At 45.0% G+C, this 21,855-nt stretch overlaps 1 protein-coding gene across 2 annotated transcripts in view; it reads right to left on the bottom strand.

Moving 5' to 3' along the window:
• Positions 1-21,855, bottom strand: part of EDC4 (enhancer of mRNA decapping 4) — a 555,140-nt gene that overhangs the window by 224,388 nt on the left and 308,897 nt on the right. For both annotated transcript variants that reach the window (XM_073657960.1, XM_073657961.1), the window contains one exon: positions 7,039-7,496. In XM_073657960.1, the coding sequence (XP_073514061.1) occupies positions 7,039-7,496 (458 nt within the window). The remainder of the gene's footprint in view (positions 1-7,038; positions 7,497-21,855) is intronic.

The raw sequence follows: 21,855 nt of genomic DNA, 5'->3' as shown, positions 1-21,855 counted from the left end.
CTTTACAATAGCTACAGTAACCGAGGAAGTGTGATTCTGCTACCACAGCCTGTTCCTCACAAAAAAATCACCAAGCACTGAAGGGTTAAAGCTCCTCCTTAGAGGGAGAGAGCTACCCCAGCTGCCTGCAGAGCAAAATTTAACCTGACAGACTAGGGAGATGTGCCCTCTGATCCCAGAAGCATGCACTCCAGAACAGGTTAACTGCCCTGATGAGGCCAGACCCCTCAGAAGGGGTTAATGCTGCTGACCACGCAATACACCTTTGCCTAAAAAGGACAGAGGTGTGCGAGTCCCAGAGCCTCCTCAGCAGGGAGATATCAGCGCCGGATATAGCACACCCTGTCTGCCTTAACAGGCCAGCAGTAAGGTGCTCTGCGCTGCAAAAGTGAGCAAACGGAACCTTCTGCTTTAAAAGGCAGAAGTGACTCACCAGCTAGCCGCGACGACTGCTCTTCTCTGGGGAGGTGTAGAGAGCGGGGAGCAGGGAGCAGGAGGAGCTGCACGTGGTAATGGATGCCGGCCAAAACCCAAGAGAAGAAGAAGAAGGGGCCGGACAGCTCCAGCGCGCGCTTTCCGGGCGCTTCCTGTCTGAGGATAAGTGACAGGCAGCAGAGAAGCGCGAAGCCACGCCCCCCACCGCCGCACACCAACGGAGGAGCCCGCGCTTCCCCGTTCCTGCTCCCCTGCTAGCAGAGAGATCTCCAAACGCCGAATGCAGCGGTGATATCCCCTGTAACGAACAAAACTGCAGTCACCGCATGTACAGTAAGAGCGGCTGCTACAGCAGCCGCTGAAGCACTCAGAACTTGATGAGCACTTACCCAGCTGAGCGCCACAGGGACCCCCAGGGATGTGTGGCGCCGTGGCCCTTAGCTCCCCCCATGGCGGAGCGCGCAGGGACCCCACAGAAGCGGTGTGCGTCTCCGCCAGGGAGCGCCCTGTATCCCCCGGGGCCGGCAGGCTTCTGCGGGGACATCCTTAGGGGGGTACGCAGATCCGCCAGGGGAGGGTCAGGGGACCCAGCAGAGCCGAGACCCCCTGAGACCTCTAGTCCACGGAGGGTCCTGGTCTCCAGGAATGTAAAATAAAAAATTCTTCTGAGGAGCTGCAAAGGCAGCGACTATCCTCTGCGACCTCAAATTTTAAACTGAAGGACATGGGAGTAGGAGGAGCCTAAGCTAGAGGGGCCGGTCGTCACTTTTTCTAATCTGAGGTGAACTATCCTGTGGGGCTCCGCCTACCCACTAGTAATGGATCTGTGTCTCCCTTCCTTCCCTTCTGCTGCTGAAATCTGTGTTTCCATCTAAATCTTCGAGTGACATGATTCAGATAAAACCCCCAAGGGTTCCATCCACTATAACAAGGCAGCAGAGTTAGTCTGAACTCCATCTGGCCTCTGTTCGGCGTTGGCCTTTTCAGAAGTGCGCAAATCTTTGGCGGACCGCACTTTTATGCACGCCTATAAAGACAGACACCGCCGAATCACAGGTCAGATGGGGTCCACAGTGCCTCTATCTGCCTCATTATAGCGAATCTTCCGCCTGAATCCCATATTTCAGAGGTTTACACGGAAACCCCAGGAGTAAGCGCTTCGCACAAAGCGCAGGATAAATGTGCACCGAGCCTTACTGCGATCTTTGGGAGGGAGAATAAGAAATCAACAGCAGGTCAAGAATTGGTTTTATTTATTTTCTACGCCGTTCCTCGTGCGGTATAACTGATTAGAGGGCTTTATTCTTTAGGTCAGTTTGATTAGAGCGAGACCAGAATTATAGCAGGTTTTTATGTTTGGCAGCTGTCACACACTAAAAGACGCTTTTATTGCAAAAATTTGCTTTTGTATTGCCATATATTGAGAGCTATAATATTTCAATATCTCGACAGTCATGTGAGAGCTTGTCTTTTACGAGACGAGTAGACGTTTTATTGGTACCATTTTAGGTCATGTGACTTTTTTATCACTTTTTATTCCGATTTTTGGGAGGCAGAATGAACAAAAAACAGGAATTGTTTTTTTGAGGTTTATTTATGCCGTTCCGCGTGTGGTAAAAATGAAAAGACAGCTTTATTCTTCGAGTCAGTATGATTGTAGCGATACCACATTTACCGTATTTTTCGGACTATAAGAGGCACCGGACCATAAGACGCACCTAGGTTTTAGAGGAGGAAAATAAAAATAAAAATAAAAAAATTTAAGCAAAAATTGTGGTCATGATGCACTTTTAAGGGGGAGGGGGTCTTCTGCTGACACTGGTATAGGGGTAATGTCCCCCAATTCTGACAATATCCCCCATCCTGGTATATATGCCACCCCTTCCTTTTATACGTGGTCCCCATCCCCACCCTGGTACGCCTGGCACCCCTCTATCCTGGTATGCATGGCACCCCTCATCCTTATCCTGGTATGCATGGCACCCCTCATCCCCAATCCTAGTATGCACGGCACCCCTCATCCTTATCCTGGTATGCATGGTACCCCTCATCCTTATCCCGGTATGCATGGCACCTCTCATCCCCAATCCTGGTATGCATGGCACCCCTCATCCCCAATCCTGGTATGCATGGCACCCCTCATCCCCAATCCTGGTATGCATGGCACCCCTCATCCCTATCCTGGTATGCATGGCACTCCTCATCCCTATCCTGGTATGCATGGCACTCCTCATGCCTATCCTGGAATGCATGGCACCCCTCGTCCCCATCCTGGTATGCATGGCACCCCTCATCCCCATCCTGGTATGCATGGCACCCCTCACCCCCAATCCTGGTATGCATGGCACCCCTCATCCATATCTTGGTATGCATGGCACCCCTCATCCCCAATCCTGGTATGCATGGCACCCCTCATCCCTAATCCTGGTATGCATGGCACAGTAATCCCCATCCTGGTATGCATGGCATCCCTCATCCCTGTCCTGGTATGCATGGCACCCCTCATCCCTATCCTGGTATGCATGGCACCCCTAATCCCTGTCCTGGTATGCATGGCCCCCTCATCCTTATCCTAGTATGCATGGTCCCCCTAATCCCCATCAAGCTGCACATAAAAAAAAAATAAATAAACACTCCTACTCACCTTTCTTCTCTCCTTCAGCGCTGTGTCCTGTCTGCCAGTACTGATCTCTCCATGTGAGCCGCGCATGACGTCACTGCCACGCGCGGCTCACAAGGAGAGATCAGCTGCCGGAAGTCACTGCTCCCCACGCCAGGACTCTGTGGGCCGGGAGTAGTGACTTCACTCTCCTTCATAGCCGACACACAGTGTAGCCGCGCTGCGGCTCCTGCTCCTGCCGGGCTATCTCGTGTGCCCGCTTATTAAAGGTCATGAATATTCACCTTTTCAGAGGTTGAATATTTATGCCCTTTAACAGCGGGCACAGGTGATTCCGGCAGCAGCAGGAGCTGCAGTGTGGCTACACTGTGTGCGGCTATTAAGGAGCATGAATATTCACTGCTCCACATGCCCAAAAGGGCGTGGGGAGCAGTGAATATTCATTTTCTTTAACAGCGGGGCCAGTGTAGGCTGCAGCGGGTGGCTGCTGCCTCCTGTGCCCCACTCCTCCACACTATATATATATATATACAGTACAGACCAAAAGTTTGGACACACCTTCTCATTTAAAGATTTTTCTGTATTTTCATGATTCTGAAAATTGTACATTCACACTGAAGGCATCAACACTATGAATTAACACATGTGGAATTATATACTTAACAAAAAAGTGTGAAACAACTGAAAATGTGTCTTATATTCTAGGTTCTTCAAAGTAGCCACCTTTTGCTTTGATGACTGCTTTGCACACTCATGGCATTCTTTTGATGAGCTTCCAGAGGTAGTCACCGGAAATGGTCTTCCAGCAATCTTGAAGGAGTTCCCAGAGATGCTTAGCACTTGTTGGCCCTTTTGCCTTCACTCTGTGGTCCAGCTCACCCCAAACCATCTCGATTGGGTTCAGGTCCGGTGACTGTGGAGGTCAGGTCATCTGGCGTAGCACCCCATTACTCTCCTTCTTGATCAAATAGCCCTTACACAGCCTGGAGGTGTGTTTGGGGTCATTGTCCTGTTGAAAAATAAATGATGGTCCAACTAAAAGCAAACCGGATGGAAAGCATGCCGCTGCAAGATTCTGTGGTAGCCATGCTGGTTCAGTATGCCTTCAATTTTGAATAAATCCCCAACAATGTCACCAGAAAAGCACCCCCACACCATCACACCTCCTTCTCCATTCTTCACGGTGGGAACCAGGCATGTAGAGTCCATCCGTTCACCTTTTCTGCGTCGCACAAAGACACGGTGGTTGGAACCAAAGATCTCAAATTTGGACTCATCAGACCAAAGCACAGATTTCCACTGGTCTAATGTCCATTCCTTGTGTTCTTTAGCCCAAAATTATCTCTTCTGCTTGTTGCCTGTCCTTAGCAGTAGTTTCCTAGCAGCTATTTTACCATGAAGGCCTGCTGCACAAAGTCTCCTCTTAACAGTTGTTGTAGAGATGTGTCTGCTGCTAGAACTCTGTGTGGCATTGACCTGGTCTCTAATCTGAGCTGCTGTTAACCTTCGATTTCTGAGGCTGGTGACTTGGATAAACTTATCCTCAGAAGCAGAGGTGACTCTTGGTCTTCTTTTCCTGGGGCGGTCCTCATATGAGCCAGTTTCTTTGTAGTGCTTGATGGTTTTTTGCAACTGCACTTGGGGACACTTTCAAAGTTTGCCCAATTTTTCGGACTGACTAACCTTCATTTCTTAAAGTAATGATGGCCACTCGTTTTTCTTTACTTAGAATTTGTATTATGGCAAGAAAAAAGCAGCTAACAGTCTATTCAGTAGGACTATCAGCTGTGTATCCACCTGAATTCTGCACAACACTACTGATGGTCCCAACCCCATTTATAAGGCAAGAAATCCCACTTATTAAACCTGACAGGGCACACCTGTGAAGTGAAAACCATTTCCGGTGACTACCTCTTGAAGCACATCAAGAGAATGCCAAGAGTGTGCAAAGCAGTCATCAAAGCAAAAGGTGGATACTTGGAAGAACCTAGAATATAAGACATATTTTCAGTTGTTTCACACTTTTTTTTGTTAGGTATATAATTCGACATGTGTTAATTCATAGTTTTGATGCCTTCAGTGTGAATGTACAATTTTCATAGTCATGAAAATACAGAAAAATCTTTAAATGAGAAGGTGTGTCCAAACTTTTGGTCTGTACTGTATATCTATCTCCATCCCTCCCCCCCAACATTCGGACTATAAGACACACCCCCCATTTTCCTCCAAAGTTTTGGAGGGAAAAAGGGCGCCTTATAGTCTGAAAAATACGGTATATTGTTTTTGCTATGGTCTGCCGCTTTTACACAAAAAAACTATTTTTTAAAACAAATAATAATTGTTTTGCATCGCTTTGTTCTGAGAGCTATTACTAATTTTTTTTCCACTGACGGAGCTGCATGGCAGCTTATTTTTATTGCGGAACAAGATGACGTTTCCAGCTATACCATTTTTATTTCCATTTGACTTTTTGATCGCATTATATTCCACTTTTTGTTTGGTGGTATGATGAAAAAGCAATTTTTTGCGTTTTTTTTTTTTTTTTACGGTATGCACAGTAGTGGTTAACTAGTATGACAGTTTTATAGATCAGGTTTTTCTGGATGCAGCAATACCAAATCTGTATTTATTGGTTTTATTTTTTTTTATTTTTTACTTTTTTTTTTTTTTTTTTTTTTAATAGCATTAAAAAAAGTTATAACTTTTTGTTTTTTTTTACTTAGTCCCTGTATGAGACTTACATTTTTATTTTTATGATCACTGGTCTCATGCAATGCAACAGACATGTATTGCATTGCATGAGACCTGTCAGTTTTACACTGGCAGATCTCCTGTTAAACTCAGCATCTGGCTGAGCCTAACAGGCCACCGTACATGGCAGATCTGGAGGTGATCATGTGACCTCCGGCTGCAATGATAACAGAAAACATCACGGGGGGCGTCGGAGAGGTGAGCGGACGACAGCTCTTTCTCTCACTGTCTTCTAAATGCTGCGATCGCTATTGATCGCGACATCTAGAAGCTTGGAACGGGTTAACAGCATTGGGACCTGATCCAATCAGGTGCCAATCATGTCACCTGTCAGAGCTGTCGTTCTGCACCGAAATCCCAGCACTTACAGGAGCCTGGGGGTCCTTAGCACTGCGAGACCACCGACCGTTGATAAACATTGGCACTGCACAGAGTCCTGCAAGCACCGATGTTTTTCTACAGTGGGGAGTCAGGAACCGGTTAAGGTTCGCTCAAGGACAGGAAACCAACTGATGAGGGGGAGAGGTGCTGCCCTTTTAGTCATTGGGTTTCCTGTCCTTGATGGGTGGATCCCCTCTCACAGGAGGTGCTGTCACAGGAGAAGGGGAAAAAGTGGCATTCCGTTCTATGACAATGCCACATCTTGAAGGTTTTGTGAAATGTCAGGACACCCTTTTTTTCAAAATAAAATAGACTCTACCCTTATAAATAAAAACAACATTATAATCACCTCCTGTACCCGCACTGAATCTCTCTGAGCTGGCGTGGCACTGTTTTGTCATGTTAGCCCAGCAGATGTACAGTGGCCACTATTGGGCTTTTGCACGCTCAACTCCTTAGTTTGAACCTCGAGCAAACGTAAGTACTGAGAGGGCAGCAGCCTAATAGCGACCACTGATTGGCTTCAAGGCTTACATGAAAATTTCAAGCAAGCCATGGCATGGAACAGTGCTGGTACAGGAGCAGAGTAGATGTTATATTTATTTTATAAGAAGTGCTACTTAATTAAGAAATTGCTGAACAGCTAGTGGACTTTAAGTCATTTGTGGGTATAGCCCATATTACAATTTGTCTATGGAGACTGCATTGATGTGTGCTTAATTTTCTGTAACTGTATGCAATCAGTAAAGATGAATTACCTGAGCTCAATAATTAGGAAGGATATCAACATACTTTTTGGCGTAATAGCGTATACACAAAAACAAAAATGACAATTTTCATGTAAGAAATACCTTTCCATTAAATTATTTTTGGTTTCTCGTGTTATATCAGGAGCTGCTGGCCACGGTTGAGAAATATCTTCTTCCATATTATCAGTAAGCTTGGCATTTTCTATACACTGAGCACTGATTAACTCACTATCAGAAATGGAACAGGGATAGTCCAATGGGCGAAGTGCCAGCTCCGATGCATTACGGCTACGTGTTGATAAAAGCTGTAGAGCAGATGCAGCAGAGCTCATGCTTGGTGCTTGATTGGATGCACAATTCTCTTCTTGGGCTACTTTGACAGATAAAGATGAAGGACAACTTCGTTGCAGTGTTTCAGAGGCAATTTCTGGAATATCTTGGGATATGACGGTGGAAGCGCTTGATATCACATCAGGAGATCGCCCACGAGTAGGGGAAGACTGGGGTATCACCAACGGTTCCAAGCTCTGAAGGTCTAAGGGAAGGCCAGATGAAGTGACCTATTAAGAGATACAAAAAACTCATTAAAAACGTGGTAATAAAAAGATAAATATTCAATTAGCATGTAAGCTGGGGAAATAGCAAAAGGGAGCAGACACATGAGAACCTGAGGCGGCCCTGCATTACATAAGATGAAACCAGTATTATAAATGTCACATCACAGGTGGTGACACCTATTTTGCATTGTGGCCTAGGATTTTCAAGCTATTCATCTGGCTAAACCGATGTTTTAAAAGGTACACATCTCACCATGGTGCCTCCAGGACACAATACCATGTTAGCATATTCATGGCACTATTAAAATAAAGGTTACTTTAAACATCATAAGTAGGTAAAATTGCAAAATGCTTTTAAGTTCACGCAATTTAACAATATATTTCTTCAGAATCTTCTTTTCTCACAAATGGAGGCAGTATTAATTTGATCATGTATTACTCAATGCCTATGTTACCTGCCACCTCTGCATCCTATCAGCGGTGGCTGGTTTCCTAAGCAAGAAGTGCAGTGCAGTGCTTGCAAGCTCTTTGCTATAGTGATTTCAAGTGCCGCTCTGAAGTTGGATCCGGCCAGGTTCAGTGCCACTCCATTCCTCCGATGAAGAAGAGTCACAGCTGTCTGGGTTTGCAGCATTGGAAAGTGCACAGTTCACGTCAAGGGCACAATAATGTCGCTGCAGATAGCCATGAGGCAGAGGAGTGGTTGTCTCCTAAAGACTGAATGTGAACAGAACCCTTTAAATAAAATTCAGCATGGCAGTTTTATGTCAACCTGCAGTAAAAAGGATGTTTCCAACTCCGATATTACACCCTATGTGACCGCAGACTAGTGAATCCTCATTGCGCCCACTGCTCGCTCTGAGGATTTTCTTGTGCCAACGCTGTGGTTTACATGCACGTGGACACATGCAGACTAGATGGACGCGGCCTCATTCAATCCAAGTGTATTCAGCGGGGGCAGAAACACTAGTCAGAATGTGGCCTGGAAGTATGCAACTCGCAAAATTGCAGTCACATGACCGCCCGCTCCCGGCACCAGACAATCCTCACAACGCGCAGTGTACATTATTTGAAGATTTACAAGTTTATAGTAACAGAGCAACTGCAGAATTGGAGTTTAAGCCCAGACAACCCCTCTAAGTAATAAATTGAGATATTTACATGGTTTATTACGGGTTTAAGAAAAGCATGCATGTGATTATTACCATATCTTTGGGTTCTACTTTGTGACATTCATCCGCTACTTCTAGTATTAACTAAAATACCACAAGCAATCTGCCCTTTTGTAACACTACTTAGAGAGCAGGTTAAAGGCATAAATTAAGCGTAAAATCAGCACAGGCACCTTGGTAAAAGGCAGTGCTCACTATTACATCACCATGACCTTGCAAAAATTCATTATCCAATGCTATTAAGGGTTTCTATGTTCTCACACAGTGATTTTGTTGCATTTTTTTGTGCGGGGGGGGGGGGGACTTTTACAGGAAAAAAAATCTAATTTGCAAAATCTCATTCACCTGATGCATATTTTTACCTTGCGTTTTTTGAGCTGCAGTTGTTTTTTTTAAAGCCACAGCATGTTAACTCAGCAACTTTGCTGTGTTTTTTTACACAAATCAATTGAATGCATAAATACTGCATGAAAAAGCATCAAACAGCAGCTTGAAAAACACATCAAAAAGCATGTAAAGAGCATTTTTCCTGCTAACACTGCATTTTACATTTAAAAAAAAAACTGCAAAAAAAAAGCACCGTGTGCACATACAGTCATGGCCGATAGTGTGGGCACTCTTGAAATTGCAATAATTTTCTTAGAGAAATAAAGTATTTTTCGGACTGAGGCCCTTAGCCTGGCCGATTCCTGGGCCGGGGCCTCTGGCCGAGGTCGGCGTCTCGGGCCGGGGCCTCTGGTTGGGGCTGGTGTCTCGGGCCGGGGCCTCTGGTCAGGGCCGGGGTCTCGGGCCTCGGGTCGGGGTCGGCGTCTCGGGCCGGGGCCTGTGGCCGAGGCCGGCATCTCGGGCAGGGGCCTGTGGCCGAGGCCGGCATCTCGGGCCGGGGCCTGTGGCCGAGGCCGGCATCTCGGGCCGGGGCCTGTGGCCGAGGCCGGCGTCTCGGGCCGGGGCCTGTGGCCGAGGCCGGCGTCTCGGGACGGGGCCTGTGGCCGAGGCCGGCGTCTCGGGCCGGGGCCTGTGGCCGAGGCCGGCGTCTCGGGCCGGGGCCTGTGGCCGAGGCCGGCGTCTCGGGCCGGGGCCTCCAGGATGGCACATCAATGCGAGCTGTGGCAAGAAGGTTTGTTGTGACTGTCAGCTTAGTGTCAAGAGGCTGGAGGCGCTACCAGGAGACAGGCCAGTACACCAAAAGACGTAGAGGAGGCTGTAGGAGGGCAACAACCCAGCAGCAAGACCGCTACCTCCACCTTTGTGCAAGGAGGAACAGGAGGAGCACTGCCAGAGCCCTGCAAAATGACCTCCAGCAGGCCACAAATGTGCATGTGTCTGCACAATCGGTTAGAAACCGACTCCATGAGGCTGGTATGAGGGCCCAACGTCCACAGATGGGGGTTGTGTTCACAGCCCCATACCGTGCAGGACGCTTTGTATTTGCCACAGAACACCAGGATTGGCAAAGTCGCCACTGGCGCCCTGTGCTCTTCACAGATGAAAGCAGGTTCACACTGAGCACATGTGACAGACGTGAGTGAGTCTGGAGACGCCATGGAGAGCGATCTGCTGTCTGCAACATCCTTCAGCATGACCGGTTTTTGGCAGTGGGTCAGTAATGGTGTGGGGTGGCATTTCTTTGGAGGGCCGCACATTCCTCCATGTGCTCACCAGAGGTAGCCTGACTGCCATTAGGTACCGAGATGAGATTCTCAGACCCCTTGTGAGACCATATGCTGGTGCGGTTGGCCCTGGGTTCCTCCTAATGCAGGACAATGCCAGACCTCATGTGGCTGGAGTGTGTCATCAGTTCCTGCAAGATGAAGACATTGAAGCTATGGACTGGCCCGACCGTTCCCCAGACCTGAATCCGATTGAGCACATCTGGGACATCTGGGATCTGTCTCGCTCCATCCACCAACGTCACGTTGCACCACAGACTGTCCAGGAGTTGGCGGATGCTTTGGTCCAGGTCTGGGAGGAGATCCCACAGGAGACCATTTCGCAACCTCATCAGAAGCATGACCAGGCGTTGTAGGGAGGTCATACAGGCACGTGGAGGCCACACACAATACTGAGCCTCATTTTGACTTGTTTTAAGGACATTACATCAAAGTTGGATCAGCCTGTAGTATGTTTTTCCATTTTAATTTTGGGGGTGACTTCAAATCCAGGCCCCCATTGGTTAATAAATTTGATTTCCATTGATGATTTTTGTTGTCAGAACATTCAACTTTGTACAGAACAAAATATTTATTTTTTGAGCAATGTACATGTCCCACAAAGGGACTTAGTGAAAAATTTAAAAAAAGTATATTAAAATGTGTAAAAAAAAAAAAAAAAAAGAAAAGAACACACAAAAAGTGCACACAAATCACTAACAATCGTTTCGCCGATCAAAATGCAACGTTTGTGCTAAAACAAAAATAAACAAAAAAAAGTACACATAATTAGTATCGCCGCGTCCGGAACGACCCGCTCTATAAAACGGTCACATTATTTAGTCTGTTTGGAAAATGGGTACAAAAAATAAAATAAAAGAACACGCCAAAAATGAAGCTTTTTATACTGACTCACAAAAAAGTAAATAAAAAGCGATCAAAATGTCATACAGAAAAAGAAATTATACAAATAAAAACATCAAACCGTCCTACAAAAAAACAAGTCAAATATGGCTCATTCAGCAATAAATTAAAAAAGTTACAGCTCTCAGAATATGAAGATGCAAAATCAATTTATTTTTAGTAAAAAAATGGTTTTAGTCTACAAAAATAACAGCATAAAAAAAATAAATATAGTATCGCTGTAATTGTACCGACGCAACGGACAAATCGGTCTAATCACTTTTACGGCAAGATGAAAATAAAAACAATAACTGAATTGCTGGTTTTTGTTCATTCTGTGTCTGAAAAATCTAAATAAAAAGCAATCAAAAACTACTATGTGCCCCAAAATGGTACCAAAAAAATCTGCAACTCGTCCCGCAAAAAATAAGCTCTCATACAGCTCTGTTAACCAAAAAATAAAAAATTTACAGCTCTCAAAATATGGTAACAAAAAAAACCCACATTTTTCTGACTATAAGACACACTGGACCATAAGACGCACCGAGGCTTCAGAGGAGGAAAATAGAGCAAAAAAATGGCCCCCAATTCTCTTAATATCCCCCATCCTGGTATATATGGCCCCCATCCCCATCCTGATATGCATGGCACCCCAATCCACCATCCCATCCTGGTATGCATGGCACCCCAATCCCCCATCCTGATATGCATGGCCCCCTCTTTCTGGTATGTATGGCAGCATTCATGCTGTTATATATGCCCCCCCTCACACCCATCCTGGTATGTGTGGCACCTTCATGCCTCTTCCTGGTATGTATGGCACTATTCATCCCTGTATGTATGGCCCCCCTCATGCATCATCCCTGTATGTAAGGCCCCCCTCATGCCTCATCCCTGTATGTATGGCCCCCCCTCATGCCTCATCCCTGTATGTATGGCCCGCCTCATGCTTCATCCCTGTATGTATGACCCTCCTCATGCCTCATCCCTGTATGTATGGCCCCCCTCATCCTTGAATGTATGGTACCCCCTGATCCCCGTCATGCAGCATAGAAAAAAAATAAACAATCATACTCAACTCCTCTCTCCTCCAGCGCTTTGTTCAGTTCTGTGCCGGAATAGTCATACCCATGGAAGTGATATATATTCATGGCCTTTAATAGCGGGCACACTGAAAGCCAAGCGCAGCAGGAGTCGCGCTGCGACTACAGAGTGCGCGCTATTAATCAGAATGAATGGTCACTGCTCCCCACGCACGCAGTCCCAGCGTGGGGAGCAGTGACTATTCCCGCACAGAGCTGGACACAGCGCTGGAGGAAAGAGTAGGTGAGTGTGAAAGTTTATTTTTTTTCTGTGCAGTGTGACGGGGATCAGGGATCGGGGGGTGCCAAGCATACCTGGATGAGGGTGGCCATACATACAGGGATGGAGGATGCCATACATAGCGGGATATGGGGGGCCATACATACAGGGATGAAGGGTGCCATACATACCAGGAGCCGAGCTGAGAGCACAGTGTGCCAGTTATTAAAAAAAATTAATATTCATTGCTTCTCACGCCCATGTAGTAGCACCGCTACTCCACCACTGTCGCTTCCCCCACATCCCACACCACCCACAGCCACAGTATTTATGTATAGTGGACTATAAGACGCAACCCCCCACTTTCCTCCAAAATTTTGGAGGAAAATGTGTCTTATAGTCTGAAAAATACGGTAACTACTTATTAAAAAAAAAAAAAAACTGTAAGACAGTGACGCGCCCAGGGGATGGGGATGACTACTCGGCGCCCGGGCCTTGCTGTTAGTTTTGGGAGATGTCGCGGTGGCCGGCTCCCGGGCCCGTACCCAGGGGGGAAGTGGGATAGGGGAAATGTTCATGACGCCACCCGTGGGGTGTCTGGTGAGGATCACCAGTGCTGCTACAGTCCTCTGAGGCCGGTGGTCAGGCAGCTTAGTTGGTGCGGCTCCCCACAGGTGGAGCAGGGCCTCAGGGCAGCGTAGGAAAAGGGATGCAGGACAAAGGGGACCCAGCCGGGTCAGAAGAATAGGCACACTCACAACAGTTCACTTCAGTACCTTTACTGGTGGTGTTTCAGGCACGATCCAGGGCACTCTAGGGTGAAGGGTGCATTTCAGGACTCTCCCCAGTGAGCGGGTGTGGGGCCTCCTGTTTCTTGCCTTTTCCTGATAAGTTTATGACCTGCCTGAAGCTAGGCCTAACTTGGTCTCTGTCTTGCACCGGCTGACCTGGTGCTAGGGCCATCTGATGGAGATCACACTCCCTGGTCTCTAGGGCCTCCGTGGCTCCTGACCCTGGTAGAACGGTCAGCTTTTGGTGTTTCTGGGACATATAGTTTGCCATGGGTTCCGGTTGTTTCTGCTGGTCGTAGAGATCCCTGCAGACGCGGACCCGGTGTCCGGTAAATGATCTTGGGGAGAGCTGGCTAAGCTCCTCTGCCCCCTATGTAGCTCGCTTACTCCACTTGCCTTCGGCCACGCTCGGGGCCCTCACTAGACTTCACACTGGCAGTAGGCCTCTCTACTCTTCACCGCTTGTACGGCATTGGCACGCCTTAGGCTCACTAACCTGAGCTCCCTGAGTCTGGGCTGGACTGACTTTCTCACAGACTTCACTCTCTGTGGACTCCAGACTTAGACTGCTCCAGACTAGACTAACTGCCTAGCTCCACCTTCCCTATTTATATCCCTAACAGGCTCCCTTTGGTGGTCTGAGGTGGAAGGTGGAGGTGTGTGTATGCTATGAGGGCCTCTTGTGGAGGAATCCGTCCATGCACCCCTTTGGGATCTGTGGCACCAATGCACAGCAGGGCACCACAACAGCAGCAAAACTTAAAAAAAAACTTGATATATATCTGGTATCGCAGTAATTGCAGTGAACCGAAGAATAAATCCGCCTTACCTCTTATATCGCACGGTTAACGACGCAAAAATAGAACTAAGAACTATTCTGGTACTGCTGTCTATTTCTTCATTCAGCCTCCAAAAAAACTGGAACAAGGCTTGGCACATGTTTATCCTGTGCTCTCTGCTGAGCGAATGCGTTGGAGTTTCTGTGTAAATTCACCAAAACCGCAATTCAGACAAAAAACACAGACGGAGTCACTAACTTATAAGGCCGATGGAGACCCTTTGGACTGGTCTCTGTCCTGGCGACGTACCATCATTTTAGGCCTTTTTTTAGCGCACAAGTGTGGACGACCACAGATCTATGCATGTCTAAAAAGATGGAGACCAGCGGAGTAGACGTCAAAAGGACTCAAGCGTCTCCATCTGCCAGTTTGGGGATTCGTCTGAATTGCATTTTGGTGGGATTTACACGGAAACCATGTTGTAAGTGCTCAGCGTAGACTAGCGATCCAGTCTTATTCCGAAAGGAATGGAAAATTATGTACCCCAAAATATTACCAATGAAACCCCTAATTTATCCCACACAAAACCAGCCCCCTCTTAGGTTCATCATCTGTCACTCGAACTATAGGAGGTCCCACTTTTCTGGTAGAACAAAGACTATGGAAAAGTGACAGCTCCCACGCCCTAAAATTAAATCCAGTGAATTCTGTGCTCCCAAAACCAAACGCCCCATCTTTCTGAGCCCCACTGTGCCTAAACTGCAGTAAGCGGCCTCATGTTTGGCATTATAGCGGAGAGAGCACTTAATTTACGGAGTGTGTGTCACCAAAAGAAATGTATGGGGGCACTACACTTTATAGGAGAACAATTATGAGCACTAAACTGGCATTTTTGGGCGTGGATGTTACATAATAATCACTGCTGCAGTAGATTAATTCAATGAGATGAGTAATTTCTACAATGAAGTCACTTTTTTGGTTTTTCTGCTCCGCAAATATCGCCCAAAGTATTCTACCAAAATCTATGCTCCAAAAGCCAAATAGTGCTCCTTCCTTCTCAGCCCTGACATGTGGCCTAACAGTAATCGGGAATCATTCTGACGACATATAGGGCATCATCGCATTAGAGAGAAAAAGCATTACAAGTTATGGGGTCCATTTTCTTCTATTATCCATTGGAAAAATTACTAATTTGGAGATAAAACTACATATTCGTTAAAAAAAAAAAAAAATTCAATATGACGACATAATGTCATAATGTTATCAAATTCTGTGTAGTCCCTGTGGGTTCAAAATGCTCACTATACCCCTTGATAAAATCCTTGAGGAATAAAGTTTCCAAAATGGGGTAACTTTTTGGGGTTTTCAACTGTTTAGGCACATCAGGGGCTCGCCAAAGGTGACATGACAGCCGCAGACCATTCAATCAAAGCCTGCGTTCCAAGCCCTGCCGTGCGCCCAAACAATCATTTTCCCCTCCATATGGGGTAGGTCCGTACTCAGGAGAAATTGCCCAACAAATTTTGGGTAACATTTTCTCCTGTTACCCTTGAGAAAATGAAAAAAAAATGGGGCTTAAAATACATTTTTGTGGGAAAAAAATATGATTTCTTAGTCTCATGGCTCTACGTTGTAAACTTCTGTGAAGCACCTGGCGGTTCAAGGTGCTCACCAAACATCTAGATAAGTTCCCTGAGGGGTCTAGTTTACAAAATGGTGTCACTTATGAGGGGTTTCCACTGTTTAGGCACATTAGGGGCTCCCCAAACATGACATGGAGTCTGCTAATTATTCAAGCAAATTTTATATTCAAAAAGTGAAATGGTGCTCCTTCCCTTAAAAAACCCTGCCGTGATCCCAGTGGTTTTTCCTCACATATTGGGAGTCTGCTTACTCAGGAATTATTGCATAACAAATGGTATGGGAAAATTTCTTCTGTTACCCTTATGAAAACGCAAAATTGTGGGCTGAAAAAACGTTTTTGTGGGACAAATGTGAACATTTTATTTTTACGGCTCAATGTCAAACTTCTATGAAGCACCTGGGGGTTCAAGGTGTTCACTACATATCTAGATAAGTTCCTTGAAGGGTCAAGTTTCCAAAATGGTGTCACTTGTGGGGGGGTTTCCACTGTTTAGGCACATCAGGGGCTCCCAAAACATGACATGGCGTCTGCTAATTATTCAAGCAAATTTTACAATCAAAAAGTCAAATGGCGCTCCTTCCCTTCCAAAACCTGCCGTGCGCCCAAACAGTGGTTTTCCCCCACATGTGGGGTATCGGCGTGCTCAGGAGAAATTGTACAACAAATTCTGTGGTGCATTTTCTCTTGTTAACCTTGTGAAAATAAAAAAAATTGGGTCTGAAGTAATTACTTTGTGAAAAAAAGTTAAATGTTCATTTTTTCCTTCAAAGTTGCTTCAGTGCCTGTGAAGCACGTGAAGGGTTAATAAACTTCTTGAACATGGTTTTGAGCACCTTGAGGGGTGCAGTTTTTAGAATGGTGTTACTTTTGGGTATTTTCTGTCATAGAGGCCCCTCAAAGTCATTTCAAATGTGATGTGGTTACTAAAAAAATGGTTTTGGAAATTTTGTTGCAGAAATGAGAAATCGCTGGTTAACTTTTAACCCTTATAACTTCGGAAGAAAAAAAAAAAATTTGGTTCCAAAATTGTCCTGATGTAAAGTAGGCATGTGGGAAATGTTTATTAACTATTTTGTGTGGTACATCTCTCGGATTTAAGGGCATGAAAATTCAAAGTTTGAAAATTGCAAAATTGTAAAAATTTTCACCAAATTTCCATTTTTTTCACAAATAAACGCAAGTGATATGGAAGAAATTTTACCACTATCATGAACTAAAATATGTCACGAAAAAATCTTAGAATCAGTGGGATCCGTTGAAGAGTTCCAGAGTTTTTACCACATAAAGTGACGCAGGTCAGAATTGTAAGGTTTGGCCTGGTCATTAAGGACATAATTGGCTCCGTCCTTAAGGAGTTAAATGTATATTTGCTTCATGTGTTTATATTCTACTATGCCCACCCCCTCTATGATTACAACTTTAGATGGGTGATCCCTGTTCACATATCGAACCCGTGTGCTTATTATGTATTCTATTATCGATTATCTTAAATTTATTAGCATACTGGGGAATGTTAACATGGGTGGATGCCCCGGGCGGCTCATTACCATGGGACACACGTTTTGCATTTGTGACCATGTATCAATCACCTTATCTACAACTATGGATCATGTAAACAATGCTTCTATTGAGTTTGCAATTTAAATGTACATTTGCTTTATGTCCTTATATCCAGTTCTACATTTTCTCCCTTTATGATTGAACCAGTTTTGCCCTTTATGTATGGTTCCTACCATTCTGTCTTTATACTTGCCATCTTAGTATCTGATCACATACGCATGCTTAGAATGGTGGAACAACTTCCCCAATTGCATGCATAACACTACTTTATACCATTATTTTTCCACCATTGTTGTTATGCTCTTCTATGTGTGCGCCATATTTCAGATTGCGCAAGAGCAGTTTGGAATTCCCATGTTGGCTTTCAGCATGTATGACATCAGGACAGACGCATGCGCAGTATGATACACTAAACTTTGCTCTTCATGTGCACTGCTTTTTTAACTGCGCGTACGCAGAAGATCACGTCAGTACCTTCCGGTTTTCGATTGGACACATGGGCCCATGTGATCTTCTCTGTATTGATGTGCGGTCTGTAACTCTGTGCATGCACAATGCAGCACATCACCGGAGACGCTGCAACTTCTTGCCTGGCCACCAGCTAGTAACTATTGAGCGTATCTAACTATTATAAATATATATACATACACACACATGCTTCTCACTAAATTAGATCATCAAAAAGTTAATTTATTTCAGCTCTTCAATACAAAAAGTGAAACTCATATATTATATAGAGTCATTACAAACAGAGTGATCTATTTCAAGTGTTTATTTCTGTTAATGTTGATGATTATGGCTTACAGCCAATGAAAGCACAAAAGTCATTGTCTCAGTAAATTAGAATACTTTATAATAATAGCTTGAAAAATGTTTTTAAAATGCGAAATGTTGCCCTACTAAAATGTATGTTCAGTAAAGGCACTCAATACTTGGTCGGGGCTCCTTCTGCATCAATGTGGCATGGCATGGCGGCGATCAGCCTGTGGCACTGCTAAGGTGTAAGGCTGAGTGCCCACTATGCGTTTTTCAAGCGTTTTGCCGCAGAATTTCCGCAGCAAAAACGCTTAAAAAACGCTTAGTAATACGTGCCCCATGGTCCCCAATGATAATCCGCATGTGCTGTGCACATGCTGCGGAAATCTCAGCTGCGGATTATCATTGCGGAAAAATAAGCAGCATGTCCATTAATTTTGCACGCAGCGTAATCGCCGCCATTGACTTATATTGGACTGCGTGACATAGGCATGACTACATCTGTACATGCTGAAATCACACGGTTCAATGTGCGGATGGTACCCAGGAGGAGACTCTCCTCCAGACTCGGGTACCATAGTACTGTTAAAAAAAAGAATTTAAAATAAAAAAAAAAAAAGATTATACTTACCTTCTGATGTCCTCCCGATGTTTTCTCCGCTGCGTCTGGTCTGCTGTATGGGTGTTGTGAAGGACCTGCCATGACGTTTTTAAGTCATGTGACCTGTCACATGACTCAATGACGTCACCGTAGGTCCTTCACACCACCACGAGCCGCCCAAGACACCGGACGGACATCGTAAGGTAAGTATAATCTTTATTTTTGACCATTCTTATTCTTTTTTTTTTTTTTAAACTAACTTGGTCACACTACTATAAATCCATGACGATTGCATGGATTTATAAAGTATGAACAAGTTGTCAAGCACTTTTCCAAGTGATGGTAAAATCGTTTGGAAAAGAGCTTTATAACCAGGATGCAGAAATGCATGACAAACGCTTCTACCTGGCGGGAAAAACGCATGTAAAATCCGCATGCGTTTTTCCTGCCAGGGAGAAGCGGAAAAAATATGCAGCATTTCTGCATCGTGGGCACATAGCCTAAGGGTATGTGCCCACGATGCAGAAATGAAGCAGAAAATTTCTGCAGCATTTCTGCATGTTCTTGGCAGTAAAAACGCTTGCGGATTTTACACGTTTTTTCAGCGTTTTTACATGCGGATTTGACTTGCGTTTTTCAAATGCATTGGGACCTCAAATCCGCATGCAGAAACACACAAATAATGGACATGCTGCGGATTATTCCGCAAGGAAAATCCACAGCGGAAAATTCCGCAGCATGGGCACAGAACATGCAGATTTTCATTGGGGATCATGGGGCACAGATTACCAAGCATTTTGTAAGAGTTTACGCTGCGGAAATTCCACAGCAAAAACGCTTGAAAAACGCATAGTGGGCACACAGCCTTATGGAAGCCCAGGTTGCTTTGATAGCAGCCTTCAGCTCGTCTACATTGTTGGGTCTGGTGTCTCATCTTCCTCTTGACAATACCTCATAGATTCTCTATGGGGTTAAGGTCAGGCGAGGTTTCTGGCCAATCAAACACAGTGCCCATGATGCAGAAATGCTCCGGAATTTTTCCTGAGCGTTTCTGTATCTCCCTGGCAGAAAAAACGCATGCGGATTATACATGCGTTTTTCCTGCCAGGGACAAGAGGATGTGAAGCGTTCTTCACATGGTTTTCCACATGCGGGTTGTCAAGCGCTTTCCAAGCGATTTTAGCATCACTTGGAAAGTGCTTGACAGCTTGGTCACACTATATAAATCCCTGCAAACGGCATGGATTTATATAGTGTGACAGAAAGAATGGTAAAAAATAAAAATATACTTACCTTCTAATGGCCCCCGGAGTCTTTATTCGATGCCTCTCGGCTTGCCGACAGCTCACGGGACATTAAAGGACCTGCCGACGTCAGCGGTCGCGCGATCCGTCACATGACTAAATGACGTCATGGCAGGTCCTTGAGTCCACCGCGATCTGCCGGCAAGCCAAGACAAAGACACTGGGGGCCATCAGAAGATAAGAATAATATTTATTTTTCTATTTTATACTTTTTTCTATGGTACCCAGGTCCGGATGAGAGAGTCTCCTCTTCTCCAGACCCGGGTACCATCCGCACATTGAAAAGCATGGATTCCACATGTACAGATGCAGTGATGTCGATTCCATGCATTCCAATGCAAGTCAATGGCGGCGAAAACGCAGCGCTTCCGCAAAATAATTGGTAGTGCTGCGTATTTTTCCGCAATGATAATCCGCAGCGGAAATTTCCGCAGCATGTGCACAGTACATGCGGATTATCATTGGGGAACATTGCAGACCTTCTATCAAGCGCTTTTAAGCGTTTCTGCAGCGGAATTGCCGCTGCAGAAACGTTTAAAAAACGCATCGTGGGCAAACAGCCATACTGTTGTTTCTAAACTAGGTATTCGTACTTTTGGCAGTGTGGACAGGTGCCAAGCTTTTTGGAGATGGAAATTTCATTCTCCAGCAGAACTTGTCGGCAGAGGGAAGCATGAAGTGCTCTAAAATTTTTTGGTAGACCGCTGCACTGACTTTGGTATTGATAAAATACAGTGGACCTACACCAGCAAATGACATGGCTCCCCAAACCATCACCGATTGTGGAAAGTTCACACTAGACCTCAAGCAGCTTGGATTGTGTGCCTCTCCACTCTTCCTACAGACTCTGGGACCTTGATTTCCAAATGAAATGCAAAATTTACTTTCAACTGAAAAACACCAACTTGGACCATTAAGCAACAGTCAAGGTCTTTTTCTCCTTGGCCCAGGAAAGACGCTTCTGGCGTTGTCTATTGGTTATACGTGGCTTGACACAAGAAATGCGACATTTGTAGCCCATGTCCTGGATACGTCTGTGTGGGGTGGCTCTTGAAACAATGACTCCAGCAGCAGTCCACTACTTGTAAATCTCCCACAAAATTTTTAAATAGCCTTTTCTTAACAATCCTTTTAAGGCTGTGGTTATCCAGGTTGCTTGTGTACCTTTTTCTACCACACTTTTTCCTTCCACTTCACTTTCCATTAATATGCTTGGATACACCACTCTGTGAACAGCCAGCTTCTTTATCAATGACCTTTTGTGGCTTACCCTCCTTGTGATGTGTGTCAATTGACTGACTTCTGGACATTTGTCAAGTCAGCAGTCTTGCCCATGATCGTGGAGCCTACTGAAACAAACTAATGGACCTTTTTAAATGCTTAGGAAGCAATTGCTGTGTTTTTTGTTAATTATTCTAATTTACTGATATAATGACTTGTGTGCATTCATTGGCTCTAAGCCATAACCATCAACATTAACAGAAATAAACACTTGAAATAGATCACGGTTTCTAATGACTCTAAATAATATACGAGTTTCACTTTTTGTATTGAAGAACTTAAATAAATTAACCTTTTCATGATATTCTAATTTAGTGAGAAGCACATTATATACAAATAAATAACTATATATATTATATATATATAACTATATATATTATATATATATATAACTATATATATTATATATATATATATATATATATATATATAGTACAGACCAAAAGTTTGGACACACCTCATTTAACCCCTTAAGCCCCGGAGCATTTTTCGTTTTTGCTCCCCTTGTTCCCAGAGCCATAGCGTTTTTATTTTTTGGTCAATATGGCCATGTGAGGGCTTATTTTTTGCGGGACGAGTTGTACTTTTCAACGCCATTACTAGTTTTATCATATCCTGT

This window comes from Phyllobates terribilis, unplaced genomic scaffold (genome assembly GCF_046119375.1).
Source record: "Phyllobates terribilis strain yellow unplaced genomic scaffold, ASM4611937v1 Scaffold_13__5_contigs__length_258822181, whole genome shotgun sequence".
Lineage (NCBI taxonomy): Eukaryota > Metazoa > Chordata > Amphibia > Anura > Dendrobatidae > Phyllobates > Phyllobates terribilis.
This window is presented reverse-complemented; position numbering and strand designations above follow the sequence as displayed.